At 37.9% G+C, this 24093-nt stretch overlaps 1 protein-coding gene across 1 annotated transcript in view; it reads right to left on the minus strand.

Annotated features, from left to right (window-relative positions):
- LOC125242105 (orexin/Hypocretin receptor type 1-like) overlaps window positions 1-24093 on the minus strand; it is a 59505-nt gene that overhangs the window by 24131 nt on the left and 11281 nt on the right. The window contains exons 2-6 of the mRNA XM_048150816.1: window positions 17014-17161; window positions 12548-12698; window positions 10829-10953; window positions 9999-10155; window positions 1970-2082 (exon numbers count right to left, since the gene is read on the minus strand). Coding sequence (XP_048006773.1) covers window positions 1970-2082; window positions 9999-10155; window positions 10829-10953; window positions 12548-12698; window positions 17014-17161 — 694 coding nt within the window. The remainder of the gene's footprint in view (window positions 1-1969; window positions 2083-9998; window positions 10156-10828; window positions 10954-12547; window positions 12699-17013; window positions 17162-24093) is intronic.

A 24093-nucleotide genomic window follows, 5' to 3' on the forward strand; every position in this document is an offset into this window, starting at 1 on the left:
AGCGTGTAACTTTAGATCCGGAGGTCGTGGGTTTGAACCCCGGCTGGCTTACCAATAAGTTTTTCGGTACTTGTACGAAATGTCATCTGATATTTGCCAATCGCTTTTCGGTGAAGGAAAACATCGTGAGGAAACCGGACTAATTCTAATAAGGCCTAGTTACCCTTTGGGTTGGAAGGTCCGATGGCAGTCGCTTTTTTAAAACTAGTGCCTAAACCAAATCTTGGGATTAGTTGTCAAAGCGGATCCCAGGCTCCCATGAGCCGTGGCAAATACTGGGATAACGCAAGGAGGATGATGATGTTTTCTAAAGATTACTATGTTATTGAATACAATTTTAGCTCAAATCCAGCATACTTATTATATTTAACGGCCTAACAATGAACCTTACTAGTTCAATCCCGACTATCCCGAGCCTATATTTTAATAAATTAAATTTTCGTTCCGGGTCAGAAATTCACAGATAAAGTCACCCCTTCAAATAGTTTGATTTACATTTGAAAAGAACGCATAAAAGAAACGTGGAAAAAGATTACTGAGCTTGGTCGGTCGCATGATTCATTTCTATAGTATCTGTATGAATAAATGCGCGACTTTCTATTTGTGTAATGTATGAAATGTATCAGTTATATAATTTAGTTATTTGTTTCACAAGGGGCTAAGTTTTTGTTTAACCGCACGTGCCAGTATTGATACCCAAGCTAGCGAAATAGTCTTGAGCGATGCGAGGGTTTCAAGGCACGAAGGTTAAACAAACTTTGCCGCCGAGTGAAACACAACATTTTTCACAACACCAAAACGAACAAAATAATGACAATAAGACATCGAATTAAATCAAATATATCAATTTATTCAATATCATTATTTATAGGTGAATTCTACCAGCCAGCTCAAGATATCAAGTTACAATTTGTATGAAATTACTTTGCACACAAGTCTTGTGGATAAAATGCAATTTTTCTACCTGTTTTCGAATAGCAAAGTAAGTCTTCAACAGTTGGTGTGGTGAAAAAGTATTTTGATTGACTCTAGCTACCTTCGGGATTTGACTATGCTAGCTTCTTTTCTAATTTTTGATTAGACGAAGGTTAAACAAACTTTGCCGCCGAGTGCAACACAAAATTTTTCACCACACCAAAACGAACAAAATAATGACTGGACGAAAATTGGATACCGTTTTATTAGGCAGGCGTCCGGTTTTTTATCCATAGCCCAGTATTTAGTCCATTACTTTCATCAAAATAGACCAGTTCATTTTAGATTCCATTAACTCTCAAATAGTCCTTACACCTTGGCGGGTGTTGCCTCTGCGTGTGTCCCATGATACGGGCAAGGGCAACATCCCCTCGGTGCACCCCTAACATTTCATTAAAGTGTCGAAAGGGCCTCTACGCGGTGGCTTCGGCCCCGCGCACGCCTCCCAAAGGTCCGGAACACCATTGTTCCGTGATGGGAGAATACTGAATAATAATTAAGCGACTCTAGCTACCTTCGGGATTTGACTATGCTAGTTTTACGAATATATCTACTACCTACATAATATCGGTATGTTTCTTTTCAAATTTTTAATTTAATTATATAAGAACTCTGATACAATTTTTATATACAAAATTATATATGGCATATGTGGTTTCAAACTGTTATAGTTATTGGCAAAAAAAAAAATTTAGAATGACTTGAATATTAGAATTTTTAATTCATGTTGTTTATTATGCTGCTCAGCTGGCGTTGAGACTCAAGGTCCATGATGGGGTCCCAGCCCGAACAAGTTTTTCACAGATATCGCGAAGCATTTGAAATAGGGAACTGGTGACCAAAGAGCTGGCGAATTCCTTACACAACGTATCAGCATTGCGATAAAGCGAGGAAACGTCGCCAGCGTTCTTGTAACAATTGTCTCAAGGGCCTATTTTAGAGCTAAATTTAAGTTTAGTCTTAGGTTCCTAAATATTATGTTGTCACTACTTACCACTCATGAAGTTGTATATGAGGGGGTTGACCGCCGAGTTGGCATAGCACATGACGTGTGAGATGAGCGCTATGCACGTGATGACGTCACTCTGTTGCACGTTGAACGCCACTCTGTGGACGAAAACAGCATTCTATACCACAGTATAATAAATAGTTATTTGTTATACAAGGGGGCAAAGTTGTATTTTAACACACGAGAAGACCCGAGTGTAACACAAAACTTTTCCCCTCACTATAGCGAGGAAACTACAACGCAAAAAAAATAAAACCGCCTTCAAAAATAAGCGCGTTACAAAACACGGAGAAACTAAAAAGCAAAAAATAATAAACCTTTGAATTCAGATTTCTTATCGTATTGCAATAATAATCTAAACATCCAAATTATAAACAAATCAATTATTTTTGTGGTCGGTACCAGACCTGTTCGTCGCCTTGCTATTGCCTGTTTGCCCCACCCAACCATACGCAGGCTGGTACCGATTTATTATTTTTTGCTTTTTAGTTTCTCCGTGTTTTGTAACGCGCTTATTTTTGAAGGCGGTTTTATTTTTTGTTAAAAAGTTTATTTATTTGTTGATTTTTAGTGGTTCCTATTGATATTATATGTATCAGTCCGAACATATGCACACTAGTGAAATAATTATCCTTTAACTCCTAACCATTGAGGAGTTGACCTTCCATCATCAGCTCAGCCACATAAAATTATTACCATCAGGCGTAAATACTGGTGTACCTTTGAAAAATACACTAAAAACATTACATGTGCCTATAACATTTGAAGAGTTCCCTCGATTTCTCCAGGATCCCATCATCAGACCCCGACTTGGTGCCAATGGGACCATCTCGGGGTTATACCCGTACGATCAAAAAAAAATTTTTGAAAATCGGTCCACAATTCTCGGAGATATCGAGTAACATACATACAAAAAAAAAAAAAAACATTCAGTCGAATTGAGAACCTCCTCCTTTTTTGAAGTCGGTTAAAAATGCGTTTATCACTGCTTCCAGTAGTTCCACAGGTGGTAATTAAATCATCTTTATTACTAGATTCACCTACTTTTATCACTTTTAAAGCAGTTAATTTGACTTTATTCAAGGTCAAATTACTTTACCCACAAGTGGATAAAATGCGTTTTCACCCATTGGTATTAAAGGACAAAACACGTGTTTCCGAGCTAGTGAGGGGAAAAATACATAGTGCTATCGTACAGTATGGCCACTCCCGCTCCCCGCTGAAAGTGCCGCCCACCCGCTCTAGGTTACCTCACAGTTACTGTCAGTCGACTAGTCATATCTCACTCATACAAGTATAGTACGCGTTCACCTACACGAGCTTAGACTGTGTGGAGGAACGCGCCTCTTTCTTATACATATTTGATCGTCATTGACCAATGTGTATGTACAAAAATATGTCCTATAAAGGCCCATGTAGTTATTCGGTTTTACTGCCAATCTTTGCAAACAAATGGTTGAAGGAAAACGAAATTGTGACATTGCAGAGACAGGTCGCCAGCCTCTCGCCTACGCCACAATTACCCATATCCCACAGTCGACTTCTACGACACCCACGGGAAAAAAGGGGGTGGTGAAATTCTTAAAACGGCCCTTAAGAGGGAAAATGGTGCAAAACTAAATAAACAAAACGATTTAGGGTTGCCATTTGACAACTTCACGCCTGGTTTCCCAAAAGGAGTAGATAGAGCACTTGAAACTGCTTTTCGGTGGCGTGTTAGCGATTAAGGCGTTGAATGAAAACGGTATCGTGAAACGATATTATTGCTGTGACAAGCAAACTGTCACCCACACCGCAATTTGAACCTAATACCTAATTTTTCTTGAGCTTACCGTGGGACTCAGTCAATCTGTGTAAGATCGTCCCATAATATAATAAAATATAATTTTCTTAGTACCCAAGTACTTAAATTAAAAAGACAAGTGTATAGGCTAAAAATAATTTTGGCTCTTGATATTTTTTTAAATTCTCGTGCTTCTTCATTTTAGTTGATAATTTACAAAATTGGATTTTCTACCTCCTACGTTCCAGCGCTATCTCAGGATTATAGTTCATCAAAGCCTGGGGTCTACTTTGGTAATAAATCTCAAAATTTCGCGTGGCCATATTTTTTTACGAAAACGAAAATAAATTACACAATTTGTTACTTCGTGGAAACGATCCTTACTAATTAGATCCATACTTCCATACTAATATTATGAATGGGAAAGTGTGTGCGTCTGTTTGTTTGTCCGTCCGTGGAGATAATAAGAACACTCCCGACTAATTCAGCTTTCAAACTAAACAAGAAATCTAAATCGGTTCATCCGTTCGGGCGAGCTACGATGCCACAGACAGACACACACACAGACATAGAGACAAACAAACAGACAGACAGACAATTCAAACTTATACACCCCGTCGTTTTTATATCTATACACCCTGTTTTTATTGAATTCCGTTAACTTTAAGGTTCTTCATATCAAATACAATTAATTTCTCTAAGAAACTTAGCGTCTTAACTCTTACGGTTATCGAGTTACTGAACACGTGTGTGACAGCCTTTACCAATTCCTAATGTTATTTGTTTTGACATGTGCCGTCAATCACTTGACACTAACTTGAATGTTATTCTTAAGGGTCTCTCACACTAATAAATTCATTTATTATGTATGGAAATGATGAAATTTTTTTGTTTGCAAATTTAACTATTAAAAGTGATTTACATGGTGGTTCCTGATAATGAACCTAGCTATGTGTCGAATTTAACGGAAAACAAAAACAAACACGGTGAATAATTTTCTTTCAACAAGTTTTCCGGCAGTCCGCATAATTAAAACGTCAAGCTTCGTCAAGAAATTTAAAACGTTATGATTTTCAGATATTAATTAAATTTTTGTAAAGTAGTTTAGCTTTTACCAGACGCTTTGGATAGCAATTTACTTGGGTGAATAGAGAAAAGATACATCTCGTTTGTTGAAAAGATTTAAGCACTAACTCATTAACGGGTTTAAGTAATTTTGTTTAGATAAGTTTTAAAGAAAGTTCCTGCAAAGTAATGTTTAAATAATTTTTGTTTTTAAAAATATCCAATTAAGAGCGCTATGACAAAAAAAGGCGATATATTGTAAAATGTACAATATTTATCGGCAAAATTGAACACTTTACTCATACTAAAAGACAGTTAAAGTACTTGTTTCAGTTAGAAAATCTAATTAACTGTCGGTTCATTAAAAAACATATTTATGGATGAAAAAGCGTTTTCAATTAGTAATGATTTTTTTTCTGATGCTCGTTTAGGAAAAACCGCGCGAAGCACAGATTTCGGAGCTCTTATTATGTACAATTTGATAAGCTCACTCTCATAAATGCGGTAAATTTAAATTCCTAATATCTTGTACTTTAGGCCCATTAAACAATATTTATCATTTAATCCTTTGAAATTGAGAAATTGAAAGTAAAACGAACTCAATTTTGTCTTGAAAATACATCGAAACAAGTGATCATTTCTCCGAAAATCTACATGTTATCGAAGTTATTTTAGTATATTTAAATAATCTGCACAATGTGCTTAAACTGCTGTTATCCATTTGTCGTTATAATATTTTATCATAATTTTTTGCCACATTTTTGAAAACTAGCCTTCCTGTCGCTATTTTACCGGCGACGGACGCCTGCGATTTCAGTGCCGCGCCGGAGCTCGAGGAGGTAAGACGTATGTCGCTTTGGTCTCCGAGTTTTCATCGCAAACGTCGAGAATATTTATCGTTGTGTGGGTCGGACGCCTTGTTTATACACGGGCTATCCTCGCATTGTGTGTGTGTAAACAGCGACCAACGAATTTGATCCTAGATCCGTAAATATTTGCTTTTGTAATACTTTATTATGTTTGAATGTTAAAGTATTACAACATTGTGATGATAAAAATGTGAAAATTACAATACGGTCAAGATGATAAGACACATCAAGATGGTACTCGGGATCTGATGATGGAGCCAGAAGGTGGTCACCAGTACCAGTGAACCATGTAAGTAAACGACTTCGTGTTTAGGCTCGTTGGGTTCGTCTCAACAAGACCTTTGACAAGAGGTGGTACTCAGGGTCTGATGATGGAGCCAGATGGTGGTCACCAGTACCAATGAACCATATAACTAAACCCAGAGATGGGGAAATCGTAATCGATTCCGGATTACACGATTACTTGATTTTACTTTGTAATCTGACACTACTGGGTGTCAGATTACTTGTAATGTAATCAAGTGAAACGGTAAATTACCATTACATGTAAAGGAATCACTAATCATCTATACAATCATTACTATTACCAATAATTCGGAATCATAGTCGATTCAAAATAACTGAAATTATTGACTTGATTACTTTCAGATTACGAATATGTAGTACCTCAGATTGCTGACTATCACTTTGATACAAAAGTCATCATGGGTGTTGTAAAATAGGTTTTAGGGGGTGCTGATTCCAAAATTAATGACCAATGTGGAATCTGACATTGCTGACTGTCACTTTGACACAAAAGTCGTCATGGGTGTCGTAAAATAGGTTTTAGGGGGTGCTGATTCCAAAATTAATGACCAATGTTCAATCTGACATTGCTGATTGTCACTCTGACACAAAAGTCGTCATGGGTGTCGTAAAATAGGTTTTAGGGGGTGCTGATTACAAAATGAATGACCAATTTGGAATCTGACATTGCTGACTGTCACTCTGACACAAAAGTCGTCATGGGTGTCGTAAAATAGGTTTTAGGGGGTGCTGATTCCAAAATTAATGACCAATTTGGAATCTGACATTGCTGACTGTCACTTTGACACAAAAGTCGTCATGGGTGTCGTAAAATAGGTTTTAGGGGGTGCTGATTCCAAAATTAATGACCAATGTGGAATCTGACATTGCTGACTGTCACTTTGAAACAAAAGTCGTCATGGGTGTCATAAAATAGGTTTTAGGGGGTGCTGATTCCAAAATTAATGACCAATGTTCAATCTGACATTGCTGACTGTCACTCTGACACAAAAGTCGTCATGGGTGTCGTAAAATAGGTTTTAGGGGGTGCTGATTCCAAAATTAATGACCAATGTTCAATCTGACATTGCTGACTGTCACTTTGACACAAAAGTCGTCATGGGTGTCGTAAAATAGGTTTTAGGGGGTGCTGATTCCAAAATTAATGACCAATTTGGAATCTGACATTGCTGACTGTCACTTTGACACAAAAGTCGTCATGGGTGTCGTAAAATAGGTTTTAGGGGGTGCTGATTCCAAAATTAATGACCAATTTGGAATCTGACATTGCTGACTGTCACTTTGACACAAAAGTCGTCATGGGTGTCGTAAAATAGGTTTTAGGGGGTGCTCATTCCAAAATTAATGACCAATGTGGAATCTGACATTGCTGACTGTCACTTTGACACAAAAGTCGTCATGGGTGTCATAAAATAGGTTTTAGGGGGTGCTGATTCCAAAATTAATGACCAATGTTCAATCTGACATTGCTGACTGTTACTCTGACACAAAAGTCGTCATGGGTGTCGTAAAATAGGTTTTAGGGGGTGCTGATTCCAAAATTAATGACCAATGTTCAATCTGACATTGCTGACTGTCACTTTGACACAAAAGTCGTCATGGGTGTCGTAAAATAGGTTTTAGGGGTGCTGATTCCAAAATTAGTGGCCAATTTGGAATCTGACATTGCTGACTGTCACTTTGACACAAAAGTCGTCATGGGTGTCGTCAAATAGGTATCCGGAGGTGTTTGAAAACTAATGACCAATTTGGAATCTGACACTGTTGACTGTCACTTTGACACAAAAGTGATCATGGGTGTCTTCAAATAGGTTTTCATGGATACTGATCTCAATATTAATGATCAATTTGGAATCTGACATTGCTGACTGTCACTTTGACATAAAAGTCGTTATGGGTGTCATCAAATAGGTTTCCAGGGGTACTGTGCAATGTCAGGTTCCAAATCGGTCATTACTTTTTAAATCATTTCATTAATTTTGGAATCAGTACCCCCTAAAAACTATTTGACTACACCCATGATTCCTTTTGTGTCAAAATGACAATTAGCACTGTGAGATTCCAAAATAGTCGTTAATTTTGGAATCAGCACCCCCGGAAACCTTTTTGACGACACCCATGACGACTTTTGTGTCAAAGTGACAGTCAGCAATGTCAAGATTCCAAATCGGTCATTAATTTTCAAATCAGCACCTCCGGAAACCTATTTGACGACACCCATGACGACTTTTGTGTCAAAGTGACAGTCAGCAATGTTAGATTCCACATTGGTCATTATTTTTGGAATCAGCACCCCCTAAAACCTATTTTACGACACCCATGATGACTTTTGTGTCAAAGTGGCAGTCAGCAATGTTAGATTCCACATTGGTCATTAATTTTGGAATCAGCACCCCCTAAAACCAATTTTACGACACCCATGACGACTTTTGTGTCAAAGTGACAGTCAGCAGTGTCAGATTCCACATTGTTCATTAATTTTGGAATCAGCACCCCCGCAAACCTATTTGACGACACCCATGACGACTTTTGCGTCAAAGTGACAGTCAGCAATGTCAGATTCCACATTGGTCATTAATTTTGGAATCAGCACCCCTAAAACCTATTTTACGACACCCATGACGACTTTTGTGTCAAAGTGACAGTCAGCAATGTCAGATTCCAAATCGGTCATTAATTTTTAAATCAGCACACCCGAAAACCTATACTCGTGGTATATGCACTTGAAATGTGAAAGTGAAAATGCTAGAATGACATGTAAACCACGAAGTTGTATAGTCATATTGTTCATTAGTATTGGTGACCACCATCTGGCTCCATCATCAGACCCTGAGCACCACCTTGAAGTAATTAGAATTGTATTTGTCTTATTTTATCATCATATTAATATATACTTTACTCCACAGAACTTAATTTAGATAGAAGAAACAAATTCATATATTTGTATAGGGGCCGAGCGTGTCAAATTTTGTACTGAAGTTGATTCTTGCCTGTAATTTTAAATATGTCTCAGGCTCTTGATTGTTCATAATTTTTGTGTTGTTGCAATTGAATATCACGTAACGAGGCATTTTTTATGTTTTGGTTGACTTCAACTTACAAAAATTGACGCCCGAAAGCTGCAAGCTGCGAGTAAAGACGGACAACTCAGTGGATTTCACTGAGTTCATTTGACACGCTAAGTAGATACGTTTGCTTGATCTATGGTATATATGACATCTGTGCTTTACTCTAATACTTATCATATAACAAAAGCAAATATTTGGGATGGGGTCTACTTTTATAATTATTACTTTAATTTTTTAAATAAATTATAACATAATTGATATTATTTCGCGCTATATTCTCGTATTTTCGTACAAAATAATGTTTATTAGAAACCAAAAGTTTATATCGAGATAGTAGATTGTGGTTGTTATCAAAATTCCATAGAAAGGATCAAGATTGTTTTGTCCATTATTGTAGTGCGAGCGAGTGATAAGACGTGCTAGAAAGGGTCGGCATATTGGGCTCGCGCGGCGGGTAAAATACCTAATTTCGCCCGACGCCGAAATGTTATAACGCTCTTAATCGTTCATGATAACTTACAACAAAACATACTTTATTTAGGAGATAAGAAAAGAAAAACTTACACGATCAAGTCTGTTTGTCTGTCGGTCTATCGGTCTGTCTATCGGTCTGTTTGTCAGTCTGTCTGTCTACCTACCAGATCTATCCGTCCGCTCGTCCGTCCATCTGTGTGTCTGTCCGACTGCCCGTCTATCTGTCGATCGATATCTCCTTCTGTCTGTCCGTCCGTCTGTCTGCCTGTCAGCAGCTTTAATCTCTTAAGGTAGGTACAGTTAAGCTAGGCCACTCTACAACCATGTCAAAATGACAAGGAGTAAGAAATTTCTTGCAAACTGATTTATAACGTCACTATGACATAGTTCTACAGTGGACTAGGATTCCAATTGGTTGACTGTACTTGAAATCAAAATCAAATACATACCTAAGGACTGAAATCAGATGCACGGGGAAGTAGCAAACAGCAAACATGACAACAACGGCCACGAGCATCTTCGCGGCCTTGCGGCGCGAGCGCAACTGTCCCTCTGTTGACGCGTTCGCGTGGATAGATGGCGTTGTGCGCCGCTTCGCTGCTAGCCCTGGGGGACAGAAAACCGTATATGTACTGGGGGACAGAAATTCATATAACCCGTATTAAGAAACCGTAAAATGACGATTTGTCTAGCCTTGTGGCACCCTGCCCGCTAAGGGTTTCCTCAAACCTATCGACGACGCGAAATCGGCCGTAACTGACCAAAATCGCTCGTTATACGTTTCGGTGAAAGCTGATTCTATAGGTTTGGGGAGATCATAAGCCGAGGGCAGTGTGTTCGAATCCAGTGTACAATAATCCAAGGTATTTCATTGAGCGACGAACACATTATTATATTTGTTCCTAAGTCGTGGACGTTTTCAATATATTTATATCATCATCCTCCTTCCGTTATCTTGACATCGGCGTCGCCACGGCTCATGGGAACCTGGGGTCCGCTTTTTGACAACATTACTATGTTTATATATTATTTCGTTAAAAATCCTTGCCTCCAACAACTCATATCTACCTCAAGTCACACCCAACACAAGTATGTAATAAAGTCCTACGTTTTGACTCTAACGCCGTGTCTTGCGTGGGCGACGGTAACGCGACCGTCGCCGTCGCATTTCATACTTCCATATCGATAAGGTTTGATTTCGTATGCGTCGCATCGCCGTCGCACGATCATCGCGCGACCGTCACCCACGCAAGCCACGGCGTAAGAAAAAGTGACTTACAGTTATTCTGTCCAGTAGGCGTTGTGCATAGCTGGTGGGACTCCGAATGGCCAGGGATGTTGTCTGAACGCCACAGCACCCTCACAATTTGGCAGTAGGCGATCATCATCAGGAATAATGGAAGCCTGAAACAATATGTAAGTTAGTACCAAAATAACATTTTTTCTTCCTCCTACCCTTATCCCACGTTTTTTGGGGTCGGTTCAACATATCTTCCTCTTCCATTCTCCTCTATATTTCGTCATCTCAACACTCACATCTTTCTTTCTCATATTCTCTTTCACACAATCCATCCATCGTTGTTTGGGTTTACTCCATCCATCAACATTCATCTCCAATATTCTTTTGCATATAGTATTAAAATAACATAGAATAGAATAGAATAAAATGCGTTTATTCGTTTACACACACAAAATAAACATTACAAATAAGAAGACATAAACAAGAAGGAGGTGCTACGAAATGGTCTAATCTCAGCATATTGCTGGCGACTTCTAGCGCTGACCTTCCGATCAGACCTGGTGAAACAATCACGACAGGTAACAAAAATTATAAAAAATTACAGTAGCATATGGAAGCAAGTTATATTATATAACAAAACAAAAACACAAATTATACTACAAGGCTTTTAAAACTAAAACTGTTATTAAAAATTTTACCACTTCTATCGTAGGTACCATCTTATCGGGTCAGACACCAAACCGTCGGTCGGTTGCACCAAACCGCCTGTCACTGAATTTAGTGTTTGCAATTTTTTTAATGAGAATTTCCATATACTTCTGTTGTGTGACGTTGATGTATCTGTTAGCTAACACCTAACCACAGCTGTGGTTGATGCAAATGGTCATAAGAGTACTGTGTGCGTAGCCGAATGCAAAAACGCTCACGAAACGCTCATGAAACGAAACACTTGTAGATATATCTATCGCTCTTGCGTATTCGCGCGACAGAGCCAGACTACCTTTCGAGGCGTTTCGTTTTCGTTTTGTTTCGTAGAAATGCCATTCGACTACGGCCATGCAAAAAAATCATCAGTCATCGCATTCCGTGCGATAATTCGTACAGGTAGCTAACATGAATAATGAACCTTTGTGAATCAGTTTTATGCTATATGGTTCTTTTAAAAGTTAATACTGTAAATATCAGTACTACAAATATGTAACTACGGAGACGAGTTTTTTTTTTGCTACCTGTCAAAGTATAAATGGTCCATAAAAGGGATGAAATCATTGACCAGGGGCATCTGACGCACTGAGTAACTTTTCTTAATATAGAAATATGCAGTTTTTTTACGAGATAGGAGGCAAACGAGCAGCCAGGTCGTCCGATGGTAAGCAATCACCGCCGCCCCTAGACACCCGAAACAGCAGAAGTATTGGAGGTCCGGTGCCGGACCTTAATATTGGTGTACGCTCATTTCGTGAAAGTTTGAAGGTCGTATCGGTCGGTTTGTGGTTGACAAAGTTTAATTATTTATGTACAGACTAGGTATTATAATATATTATGTACAGAATTATTTTTAGCGGTTACGAAATTGTTTAAACCTCTTAAACATTTTTTGATCCATTTCTTTTGATGCTAATTTCGATATTAAGAACCATAAATCTAATAACCATCTATGAACCTTGAGTCGGAAATAAATGATTTTTTTTATTTATTTATTATAAATGAAACTCTATTACACACATATAATATATGTCTCAGTAAAAATATACTCACGTGTAAAGGAATACCGCCTTTATTATGTTCCAGTTCAGTTCAGATTCGTCCGACCATTTCGCTGAGCACTGCATGAAGTATTGCTTATGCATGTCGAATCTCAGCGGCCTTGAGAGAGTCTTCACTTGTAATACTGCTAGTTCTGGCACATCTGCAAAAATAATAACTTTCAACACATGTGTGATAAGCCGTCTTATTGATCCTCGAGTGCCTTCTCCCGTATCTTTCACACACAAACAATTTGGACTAAAATTAATAAAAAATTACGGCGTTTCGAACAATTGCCATTTTACTAAAAATGGTATCAGGTAAATAAAATGTGTTTCAAAATTTTGTATGAAATAATATATTTTTTCCAGTGCGTTAACGTTAACGTTAACTTCTATGTTGTCATTATTAAGTATCATGAAAATTAACATAAAAGAACTAACTATAAAAATCAGTCCAAAAATAAACATTTCAAAAAATTTACGACCGGTCTGGCTCAGTCGGTAGTGACCCTGCCTGCTAAGCCGCGGTCCTGGGTTCGAATCCCGGTAAGGGCATTTATTTGTGTGATGAGCACTGATATTTGTTCCTGAGTCATGTATTTATATTTATATATATGTATTTATCTATTAAGTATGTATATCGTCGCTTAGCACCCAATTACCAAGCTTTGCTTAGTTTGGGGCTAAGTTGATCTGTGTAAGGTGTCCCCAATATTTATTTTTTATTTTATTTTTATTGTATAATAAAATTAATAAACCAATACTTTTTTTTGTCATTAGTCAACAATATATATTTATAAGTACTATTTTTTTAAGAAAACCTTTCGTTCAAAGAAAGTTGTGCTTAGAACTATTTGTAATGAAAGAACAATTGCTTCCCTGCCATCAAAAACAGACGCTTGGTGGAAAGTTGGTGCAGCTAACAAAATATAGGTTCCTTTCCTAGGGGATATCAAAACTTTCATGATGAAAAATGAATTTCTAGTGAATTTGAATATTTGGTTTATTCTGATTCGTGTTTTTGAAACTTTATCTTGCTTTCAGTGTGTAAGCAGTGTAAGGCACAATTCGAGAATTCCTTCAATAACGTCATAGCTTTTCCCATTAAATAATTTAGAATATTTATGTTATCTCTAATTAACACGAGTCAAATTATATTCTATTGAAAATATTTCAACTTGTGCTATCTTAAAGTAGTCACAATACTATATATGTAAATTAAAACCGAAATAAATTACACATATGAAAAAAAAAGTGACCAAGGCCTAACAGTGCCTGATGCTGGAATCGAACCAGCGTACTCTGCAATCGCGGCAGACCTTGGAGGCCTTGGTCACTTTTTCTTTCATATGTGTAATTTATTTCGGTTTTTAACCGACTTCAAAAAAGGAGGAGGTTCTCAATTCGACTGAATGTTTTTTTTTTTTATTATTTTTTTGTATGTATGTTACTCGATATCTCCGAGAATCGTGGACCGATTTTCAAAATTTTTTTTTTGATCGAACCGGTATAACCCCGAGATGGTCCCATTGGCACCAAGTCAGGGTCTGATGATGGAATCCTGGAGAAATCGAGGGAACTCTTCAAATGTTATAGGCACATGTAATGTTTTTATTAGTCTATTTTTCAAAGGTACACCAGTATTTACGTCTGATGGTAATAATTTTATGTCGCTGAGCTGATGATGGAAGGTCAACTCCTCAATGGTTAGGAGTTTAAGGATAATTCTTTCACTACTGTATATGTATTCGGACTGATACATATAATATCACTAGGAACCACTAAAAATCAACTGAGCTGATGATGGAAGGTCAACTCCTCAATGGTTAGGAGTTAAAGGATAATTCTTTTACTACTGTACATGTATTCGGACTGATACATATAATAACACTAGGAACCACTAAAAATCAACTGAGCTGATGATGGAAGGTCAACTCCTCAATGGTTAGGAGTTTAAGGATAATTCTTTCACTACTGTACATGTATTCGGACTGATACATATAATATCACTAGGAACCACTAAAAATCAACTGAGCTGATGATGGAAGGTCAACTCCTCAATGGTTAGGAGTTAAAGGATAATTCTTTCACTACTGTACATGTATTCGGACTGATACATATAATATCACTAGGAACCACTAAAAATCAACAAATAAATAAACTTTTTAACAAAAAATAAAACCGCCTTCAAAAATAAGCGCGTTACAAAACACGGAGAAACTAAAAAGCCAAAAATAATAAACCTTTCAATTCAGATTTCTTATCGTATTGCAATAAGCTAAACATCCAAATTATAAACAAATCAATTATTTTTGGAGTCGGTACCAGCCTGTGTATGGTTGGGTGGGGCAAACAGGCAATAGCAAGGCGACGAACAGGTCTGGTACCGACTACAAAAATAATTGATTTGTTTATAATTTGGATGTTTAGCTTATTGCAATACGATAAGAAATCTGAATTGAAAGGTTTATTATTTTTGGCTTTTTAGTTTCTCCGTGTTTTGTAACGCGCTTATTTTTGAAGGCGGTTTTATTTTTTGTTAAAAAGTTTATAATTTATGTTATTATTTCGATATAGGGAACAAATCAAATTATTTTTTAAGTAGTAATACTACTATATATAAATTATAAACTGAAATAGATACCATACACTAACGCCGTGTCTTGCGTGGGCGACGGTCGCGCGACCGTCGCCGTCGCGTCTCATATTTCCATATCGATAAGGTTTGATTTCGTATGCGTCGCATCGTCGTCGCACGACCATCGCGCGACCGTCGCCCACGCAAGCCACGGCGTAAAGAAAAACCGATCAAGCCCACTGGTGGCGAAGCCGGGAATCGAACCCGGGTCTCCAGCTAACGCGGCTGACGTGATAAACCGCTACACCACCTCAACCGCCGAGGTACCCGTCGCCACCAGTGGGCTTGATCGCTTTTTCTTTAGTGTATGGTATCTATTTCAGTTTATGTTATTATTTGTTTATTTTTCATTGTTCTAAAGAAATGTTTAAATTTGAACATAGTGGCGATGTAATGGTGTTTTTTTTCGTACTAGTGCACAGATCAGTATTTAATTATGTGCCTATGATGAAACTCCAATAGGGCATAGGTAAGAACAGTCAATCAATTTGAATCCTATGCCACTCTAGAACCCTGTCTCATTGACACCGTGCTGTATTTGTCATAGAAGTCACTTAAACGTTTACTGTGAAAAGGTTCTACACTGGCCTAGAATTCGAATTGGTTGACTAAACCTACTGAAAAACGTCGTTAATATACGTGCGACGAGGAAATTGAAATTGATACTTTCTTCACTCTTCTATTTTGCGCACTTGTAGCGTAATGTACTGAAATACTATCATTCGTATATATTTCGTTTTTAGGGTTCCGTAGCCAAAATGGCAAAAACGGAACCCTTATAGTTTCGTCATGTCCGTCTGTCCGTCTGTCCGTCTGTCCGTCTGTCACAGCCGATTTACTCGGAAACTATAAGTACTACAGTGATGAAATTTGATGGGAATATGTGTTGTATGAACCGCTACAAAATTATGACACTAAATAGTAAAAAAAAAGAATTGGGGGTGGGGCCCCCATACATGTAACTGAGGGATGAAAATTTTTTTTTCGATGTACATACCCGTGTGGGGTATCAATGGAAAGGTCTTTTAAAATGATATAAAGTTTTCTAAAAAACATTTTTCTTAAAGTGAACGGTTTTTGAGATATCAGCTCTCAAAGTCGTAAAAAGTATGTCCCCCCCTCTATTTTTATAACTACGGGGTATAAAATTCTAAAAAAAATAGAGGTGATGCATGCTAATTAACTCTTTCAACGATTTTTGGTTTGATCAAAGTATCTCTTATAGTTTTTGAGATAGGTTGATTTAACTGTAATTTTGGCAGGTGTATAAATTGACATAATAAGTTTATTATATTTGCTGCTACGGAACCCTTTGTGCGCGAGCCCGACTCGCACTTGGCCGGTTTTTTTGAATTTAAAATGATTCATGATTTTTAACCCCCGACGCAGAAACGACGGGGTGTTATAAGTTTGACGTGTGTGTATGTCTGTTCATCTATCTGTCTATCTGTGTGTTTGTCTGTCTGTGTGTGTGTGTGTCTGTCTGTGGGATCGTAGCTCCCGAACGGATGAACCGATTTAGATTTCGTTTTTTTTTTGAAAGCTGAGTTAGTCGGGAGTGTTCTTAGCCATGTTTCATGAAAATCGGTGCACTATGCGGGGGTTTTTTTCAAAATTTTAAATTTGTAGCTATACAATTATTTGGCGTAGGCAAGAAGCTGGCAGCCTATCACTGTAATGTCACAGTTTCGTTTTCTTTCAACCCCTTTTTTGCCTAGAGTGGCACTGAAGCTTTAGTAGTTTCATGTGATCTCCCTACCCCTTCATGAGACACAGGCGTGATTATATGTATGTATGTACAATTATTTGGGTTACAATAAAACTAAACAAATACTTACTGAACAACAGAGAGATGAGCCAGATGATCAGGATAGCGGTCTTCGCGCGGCCCGTGGTAGACTTGAACTTCAGCGGGAAGCAGATGGCGTACCAACGGTCGACGGAGATGAACGTCAGTGTAAGGACTGATACCGTCACGGAGACTGACTGTGGAAGAAAAGATATATTAGACCTAAATAAAATACATGGAAGGTACCTTCTCGCTTACAGTTCTTACAAAAGCGACTACCATCTGACCTTCCAACCCAGTGGGTAAACTAGGTTTAATTTTTTCCGCTTACAAAAGCGACTGCCATCTGACCATCCAACCCAGTGGGTAAACTAGGCTTAATTTTTTCCGTTTTTGAAGATAAGTTGTACTGAATCATATTTGCGCGAGTCCGATTCGCAACAGCTTTACTTACTTGAAAATAATACCGGCCAACCAGCCGGCCTATCCGGAGTGACAATCGTTGACGCTACGTGGCGATCGAATCGCACTCTGTCTCTGTCACGCCACTACAGAAGACCAATAGTGAGAGCTAGCAACGATACGCGTAAGCAACTGTGACGTTGGCTCCAGTAATTACGTAGAAAGGCCTATAAGCACTTAACCTCAGTCCAATTATCGCCAGGACATTAAAGTCTGAAACAAATTTACTCGTCTACGAAGCGTCGGGTCAACACGACAAGCGTTGTTCGCCAACTAATTACTGTCGTTATTCTGGCTATAAACATTAATTTATGTTGATTATTAGCGACGTTGGCTAGTAGCAGGGGCGGCTCACTCCGCGTTTCTATCGCCGCGCTGCAAGTACATGCTTGCGGCCGCGAGTTCGCGGCCTAATCAGGGGTGGCGCGCGTTCTCACGGAACGCACGTTCGCACGTTCTTTACGTCGCGAGTTTTTTAAGGTTCTTATACGATGTCCGCTTGTGGAATGGCTAATAATGCTTAGTTAAATAGATATCATGAATAAAATAAATACCATAGGACATTTTTACACAGATCTACTATTAATATGTACCCTGGTAAGGTTCAGTAAGGCTTGCGATGTTGGAACTTAAACAAAAATATATAAATACTATAGATATACCTAGAAAGTACCCAAGACTTGAATATAATAGTATAATATTTTATCTGAATATGAATTCGTTTTAATCCCCAGGCATCCCTATCGCCGGACACCGCGCACGTGCGGCTCGTTTCTTTGTAAGAATTTTGTAGGCATTTAAAAAGGCGGCATGTCGTGAACATTAAAGCGGTGGGCCTTCTGTACTTGTACTATTATATATTATATTCTGTGCTAGTAGTAAATCCACACCCGCTCAAAGTCGATAGTCAATGAACTTATTCTTTAGTTGACAACTATTGTGCTTATTTTCCGTGAATTTGACGACGTAGCACTACTCTAGCCACCCCAGGCTCCTCTACAAATCCTAGCAGTGTTTTCAGGTTGCTAAATACCTCTTTTAGTGTGTTCGGCGTACCTAGGTACTTGTTCCTATAATTATACTTCTACCTGTTTACACTCCAGAATAAAGTATTTGGTGGTCTCTTCTGCTTCCATGCACGCGCTGCACATGGGGCTATCGGATATACCTATGTTATTGAGGTGTTTGTTCAGTGTATTGTGTCCAGGGTGGCTAGCCGAATGGCACAATCGCTCACGAAACGCTCACGAAACGAAGCGCTAGTAGATATCTATCTCTATCGCGCTTGCGTATTGGCGCGACAGAGCCAGTGGCGTATCGCTTTCGTTTGGCGTCGGAGAAATGCCATTCGGCTACGGGGCCTGTAATTAATCCTTACTATTTTGCGCAGTTGCCGTCTGGGTGTTCTGAGTAGGAACTTATTCTTTATTCATAGGCTTATAATAAGCTCTTTTACGTGTACAATATACAATTATTATCGTAATCTAAATGTCAGAGCAATTATTTTGATGGTTCACAAACTTCTCAATAACATCCTTATACATCCCTTAGGAGCTGTATACAAGGGTGTATACTTGTATAGTGTTTTTTATTAGCGGGTCAGTGACGGCAGCTACCAAATGCCGTACCTACTGCTATGTGAACGGTCTTACATTTAAAACTAATAAAGATTTTCGTTTACAGATTATAATATGCGATGGCGGCGCCTTACATTCTAATGCATATTGGAGGAGATGAATATGTTTTAGTATAGAAAACTGATTTAATTTTCAATATCAAACTTCTAATGGAAATAAAATAATTACAATTAAGACTTATACTATATATACAAATAACTAAATAAATTAATAATTACAAATAAAATTAGAAATAAACTACTCACTAAATCCACTCCGAGTCCCTCAAGCTGCAAAGGAGCCCATCACGCTCGCCGCGTTGCCACGTTGAACCGCGATGGACAACCTTTGCAACAGGAACGACCCGGAGCGGGGGTCATGACCACGCTCGCTCAGCCTCCCGCCCAATTCTCTAATAAAGGTTTTGGCCTCTGCGCACCAACAGCCAGTGGTTTCTACGGCAAGAGGGACAAAAATATAATTGGACAGGACCGCGTTTACAGATTTAAAAAAAAAAAACAGGTTTTGCGAAACAGGTTATTTTTAGGGCTAGCAGCCCTCACTGGCCCATCAAAATACACCCCTTACTTATATTTATAAACATGCGCAAGAAAGAAATCGCAAATCATGCTGGGGGTGTCACACTTTTCCTTTTTCCTTTAATATAAAAATATTAGTAAGGCCTTCGGGCGAGCTTGGTATGTACCTATAATATAAAAGAGTAAAAAATTGTTTTTTTTTTGTTATAGCAACACATACTATTCTAATACAAAAGTGTCACAATAGTTGCCAGATGCAAAACGGTTTACATAGATGGTGGCACTTTATTATTTTGTACACTTTTTTGCCAGACTGTTGCAGTCTACAACCAAACCTATAAATAGGGTCACAAACATTCTATCCGAAAACCGAAGGTGGCCTAAAGTAAAATCCATAAACCTACGGACCAAATTGACAAGTAAGTGTGAACGAATGTTGCCACAGTTTGGCCAGTGTCGTTCTTACCGATATTAAAATTATGATTACATCGTAGATTTAAGGTGCACCCAGACGGGACAATGAAATTGGCAATTTAATCGGCTAATCAATATACCAACTTTTTCTGTGATTTCGACAGATCAAAAGGTCTGTAGACCGCTAATTAGAGATATTTTTTTTATTTCGAAGCAGCAATAATATTATTCGAAAATTATATAGATATTTATGACATACTTGCCATAGCGTGACAGATAATTGATTATCGTCGGACATGGTATTTTATTTTTTACCTACAGGCTCGGAAACCTTTTTATGTTTTAAAACTAGTAGGTAAAAATGCGTGGCATCCATCCACTACCTCGAAGATACATAGAACAAACCAAAATGTGTACCTCTTATTTGAAACTAATATACTTATTCTTGATTTAAACTTGTCTGTTGTATGTACTTTACAACTTGTCGATATATTGTTATCGACATATACCCTTCCCTATTTTAATTTTGCTGTTCCTGGTATCATTTTATCTGTCAGTCATTTGTCAATTTAGTCCGTAGGATTATGAATTTTACTTTAGAGGTAAGAGCGTGCGACTTACTTTCCGGAGGTTACGGGTTCGAACCCCGGCTCGTCGAGTTTATTCCTAAGCGAAATGTCATTTGATATTTGCCAGTCGCTTTTCGGTGAAGAAACCGGACTAATTCCAATAAGGCCTAGTTTGGAATAGTCTCCCTGTCAAAATTAGGCATTGTCCGAGCAGGTTTACTTTTAAAAGCCCTAAATGAGTATTTTGCTGGCAGGTGATGAAAGTTGTTGTTGCTATTGATTCGTGAGTTTCATCTGATTTCATATTATGTATATGTATTTTACATGTATTTGTATTAATATTATGTATGTATTTTGTGTATGTTTATATATTATTTATGGTTGTATGTATTGTGTCCTAATTTAAGTACCTAATTGTTTTGTTTTAATCACGTTTTGCACCGCCTACAACTTTTTCTGCTTTGCCTAATGCTTGACTGGTAGAGAATGCCTTACGACATTAAGTTCGCCTTTTGTACGCTGTTTTATTTTGTGCAATAAAGATTAAATAAAATAAATAGTGACACTTCGGGTTGGAAGGTCAGATGGCAGTCGCTTTCGTAAAACTAGTGGCTACGCCAAATCTTGGGATTAGTTGTCAAAGCGGACCCCAGGCTCCCATGAGCCGTGGCAAATACCGGGATAACGCAAGGAGGATGATGTTGGTATATGACGGCGGCTGTACGTAGCTATTTCTAAAACAGTAAGCTTACCTTCTGTTTACCTTGGTGTGTTTGCTTTATCGCAAGAATATTAAAAAAAAATAGCTTTTCCTCCGTTTAAAGAAGCGGAGGAAAGTTCCAAGAACAACATAGAATAAATCTCGTACATGCAAAGCTTCTAATGATGAATATTTAGTATGTAGATTTAACGCCATGTGAAAACGAAGTGTTAATGTATCCTTCAAATATGTTAATTAATCCTTTGATGAGATTTCTGACTTATGCTGTATTCATTATAAGCTTATTCATATTTAGTAATATTGCAGAGTTGTGTAGAGAGAATTTTATTAAATAGAAGTAGGAAAATTTAGTGACATTATTAATACGGATGTTGTAATAAAGGCTATGTTTGTAGAAATATTAAACATGTAAAAGCGGGTAACTCACGTAAAAAAATTGAGCACGCGCGATGCCCGATCGCGCGTGCGCAATGAAAATGCTCCTCGTTACGGAGCGAAACATGTCGATCGACCTTCGACAATTTTACGTGTTACCCGGTTTTACATGTCAGTGTCTTACGGTAGTTTCATGATTAAAACTGTAGAAATAAATCAATATTATAGGCCATTATTATACATATTGACTGAGTCCCATAGTAAGCTCAAGATGGCTTGTGTTGTGGGTACTCAGACAACGATATATTTATATAATATATAATATTCAAATACTTAATAAAAAAAAAAAAAAAAATATTAGTATGGGTTAGCACATTGTTACTGGTGAATTCTCAATATAACTTGAGACTCCAGTGCCGTTATAAGATGTAATAGTCTGTTGGTAGATGGCGCTAGACGTCACCCCAAGACGTGTGTACATAAGGAAAGGCATGGAAAGATTTGCGATGTCCGGCGTGGCTTCCGTAGCTCAATAGGTTAAGAGCCTTGCACGGATTGCAAATGATGCGGGTTCAAGTTCCGCAGGAAGCGTAAATTTTTAAATTTTTTCCTTTAATATAAAAATATTCAAATACTTATTTCGAACTCAGGACCCCAGGCAGGGCAACTACGCGCTAGGCCAGACCGGTTTTCTAAATGAAATTAGAAGAAATGGACTTAATCAAAATATTAAGCGATATTCCATTTCAAATTATTTTACTCATGTATACAAAATTAGTTTTGGCCGAAAACTTTTGGACTGTATTTCTAATAACAATAGCTAGTTTAAGTTTACATTAGATACTTTAAGTTTATGTACCTCTATTTAACATTTTGAAGACTAAAATTATAAATAGACAAGTTCTAGTCCCTGAGTTTAAGTATCGTTGTCTAAGTACCCACAACACAAGCCCTCTTGAGCTTACCGATGGGACTCTGTCAATCCTTGTACAATGTGTCTACACCCTGTTTTTATTGAATTCCTTTAACTTTAAGGGAAGGTTCTTTAGATCAAATACAATTAATTGTTCTAAGAAACTAGCGTCTTAACTCTTACGGTTATCGAGTTATTAAAAAAATAAAGATAATTCCTGAACACATGTGTGACAGCCTATACCAATTCCTAATGTTATTTGTTTTGACATGTACCGTCAATCTTATCACTTGATACCAACTTGAATGTTATTCTTAAGGGCCTCTCACACTAATAAATTCATTTATTTAACCTAAAAGTTAAAATTTTGAAAAAAACCCCGACCGCGACATAGACCAATTTTTATGAAACATGGCTAAGAACACTCCCGACTCAGTTTTCAGACAAAAAAAAACTAAATCTAAATCGGTTCATTCGTTCGGGAGCTACGATGCCATAGAAAGACACACACACACAGACAGACAGACAAACAGACAGACACGTCAAACTTATAACACCCCGTCGTTTTTGCGTCGGGGGTTAAAAATGATGAATTTTTTTTGCGAATTTAAATAAAAGTGATATACAGGGTGGTTCCTGATAATGAACCTATAGCGAATTTAACGGAAAGCAAAAAAAAAACACGGTGTATAATATTTATATTCAAGGCAAGATTTATTAATATTTCCGGAAAATTTGCGTCTCTTGTCCCACTTGATCGTGTCTCCGATTAAGGATAAGGATCAAAGCGTGTCCTTCAATTAACGCCACCAATTTGGACGACAGCTCTTAGCTTAGTCGTTAGAGCCTTGCCTACGTCGCATCTTCAGAATCTAAGTACATTTATGTGAGGTAACTGCCTAAGCTGCTACTACGAGTTTTAAAGTTTTACATTAGAGATGGGCCGAATATTCGGTAAATATTCGGTTTTCGGCATATTCAGCAAGTTTTTCAATGTTCGTATTCGGCCGAATAATTTGGTGGCATTGCCGAATATTTACCGAATTAACAAAGTAAATAACTAATAAAGATGTTACGTATTCCATTGGATAATAAGCTACTATTTTAGTAGCTTTCTAAGGAACTACTTAAAAGAGATAATTACCTATGCGTCAAGATATAAATACAATTTTTTGTAAAAAAGTTACAAAACCGTAGTTTAAGAGTTGAGAAGAGTTCAGACTTCAGAGTTGTTTTAACTAAGTTTTAGTTATCCACTAAAATCAATCAATATCAATCCCACGCGTAACATACACTTTGAGAACGGCGCCGACTTGGATGCATATGCAGGTTGTGATGAGATTCGATGAGGTGCTCCAAAGCGGTCTGGAGTCCATCCTGAATGTCCGGTTTGAGGAATCCCAGTGGTTGCAAGCTACTCTTCCCATTCGGCATGGCGGGTTGGGGGTGCGTCGCATGCAGGATGTGGGACTTGTAGCTTTTCTTGCATCTTCACACGCGTCTCAGGGTCTGGTTGCGCG

Source organism: Leguminivora glycinivorella, unplaced genomic scaffold, assembly GCF_023078275.1.
Source record: "Leguminivora glycinivorella isolate SPB_JAAS2020 unplaced genomic scaffold, LegGlyc_1.1 Scaffold6, whole genome shotgun sequence".
NCBI lineage: Eukaryota > Metazoa > Arthropoda > Insecta > Lepidoptera > Tortricidae > Leguminivora > Leguminivora glycinivorella.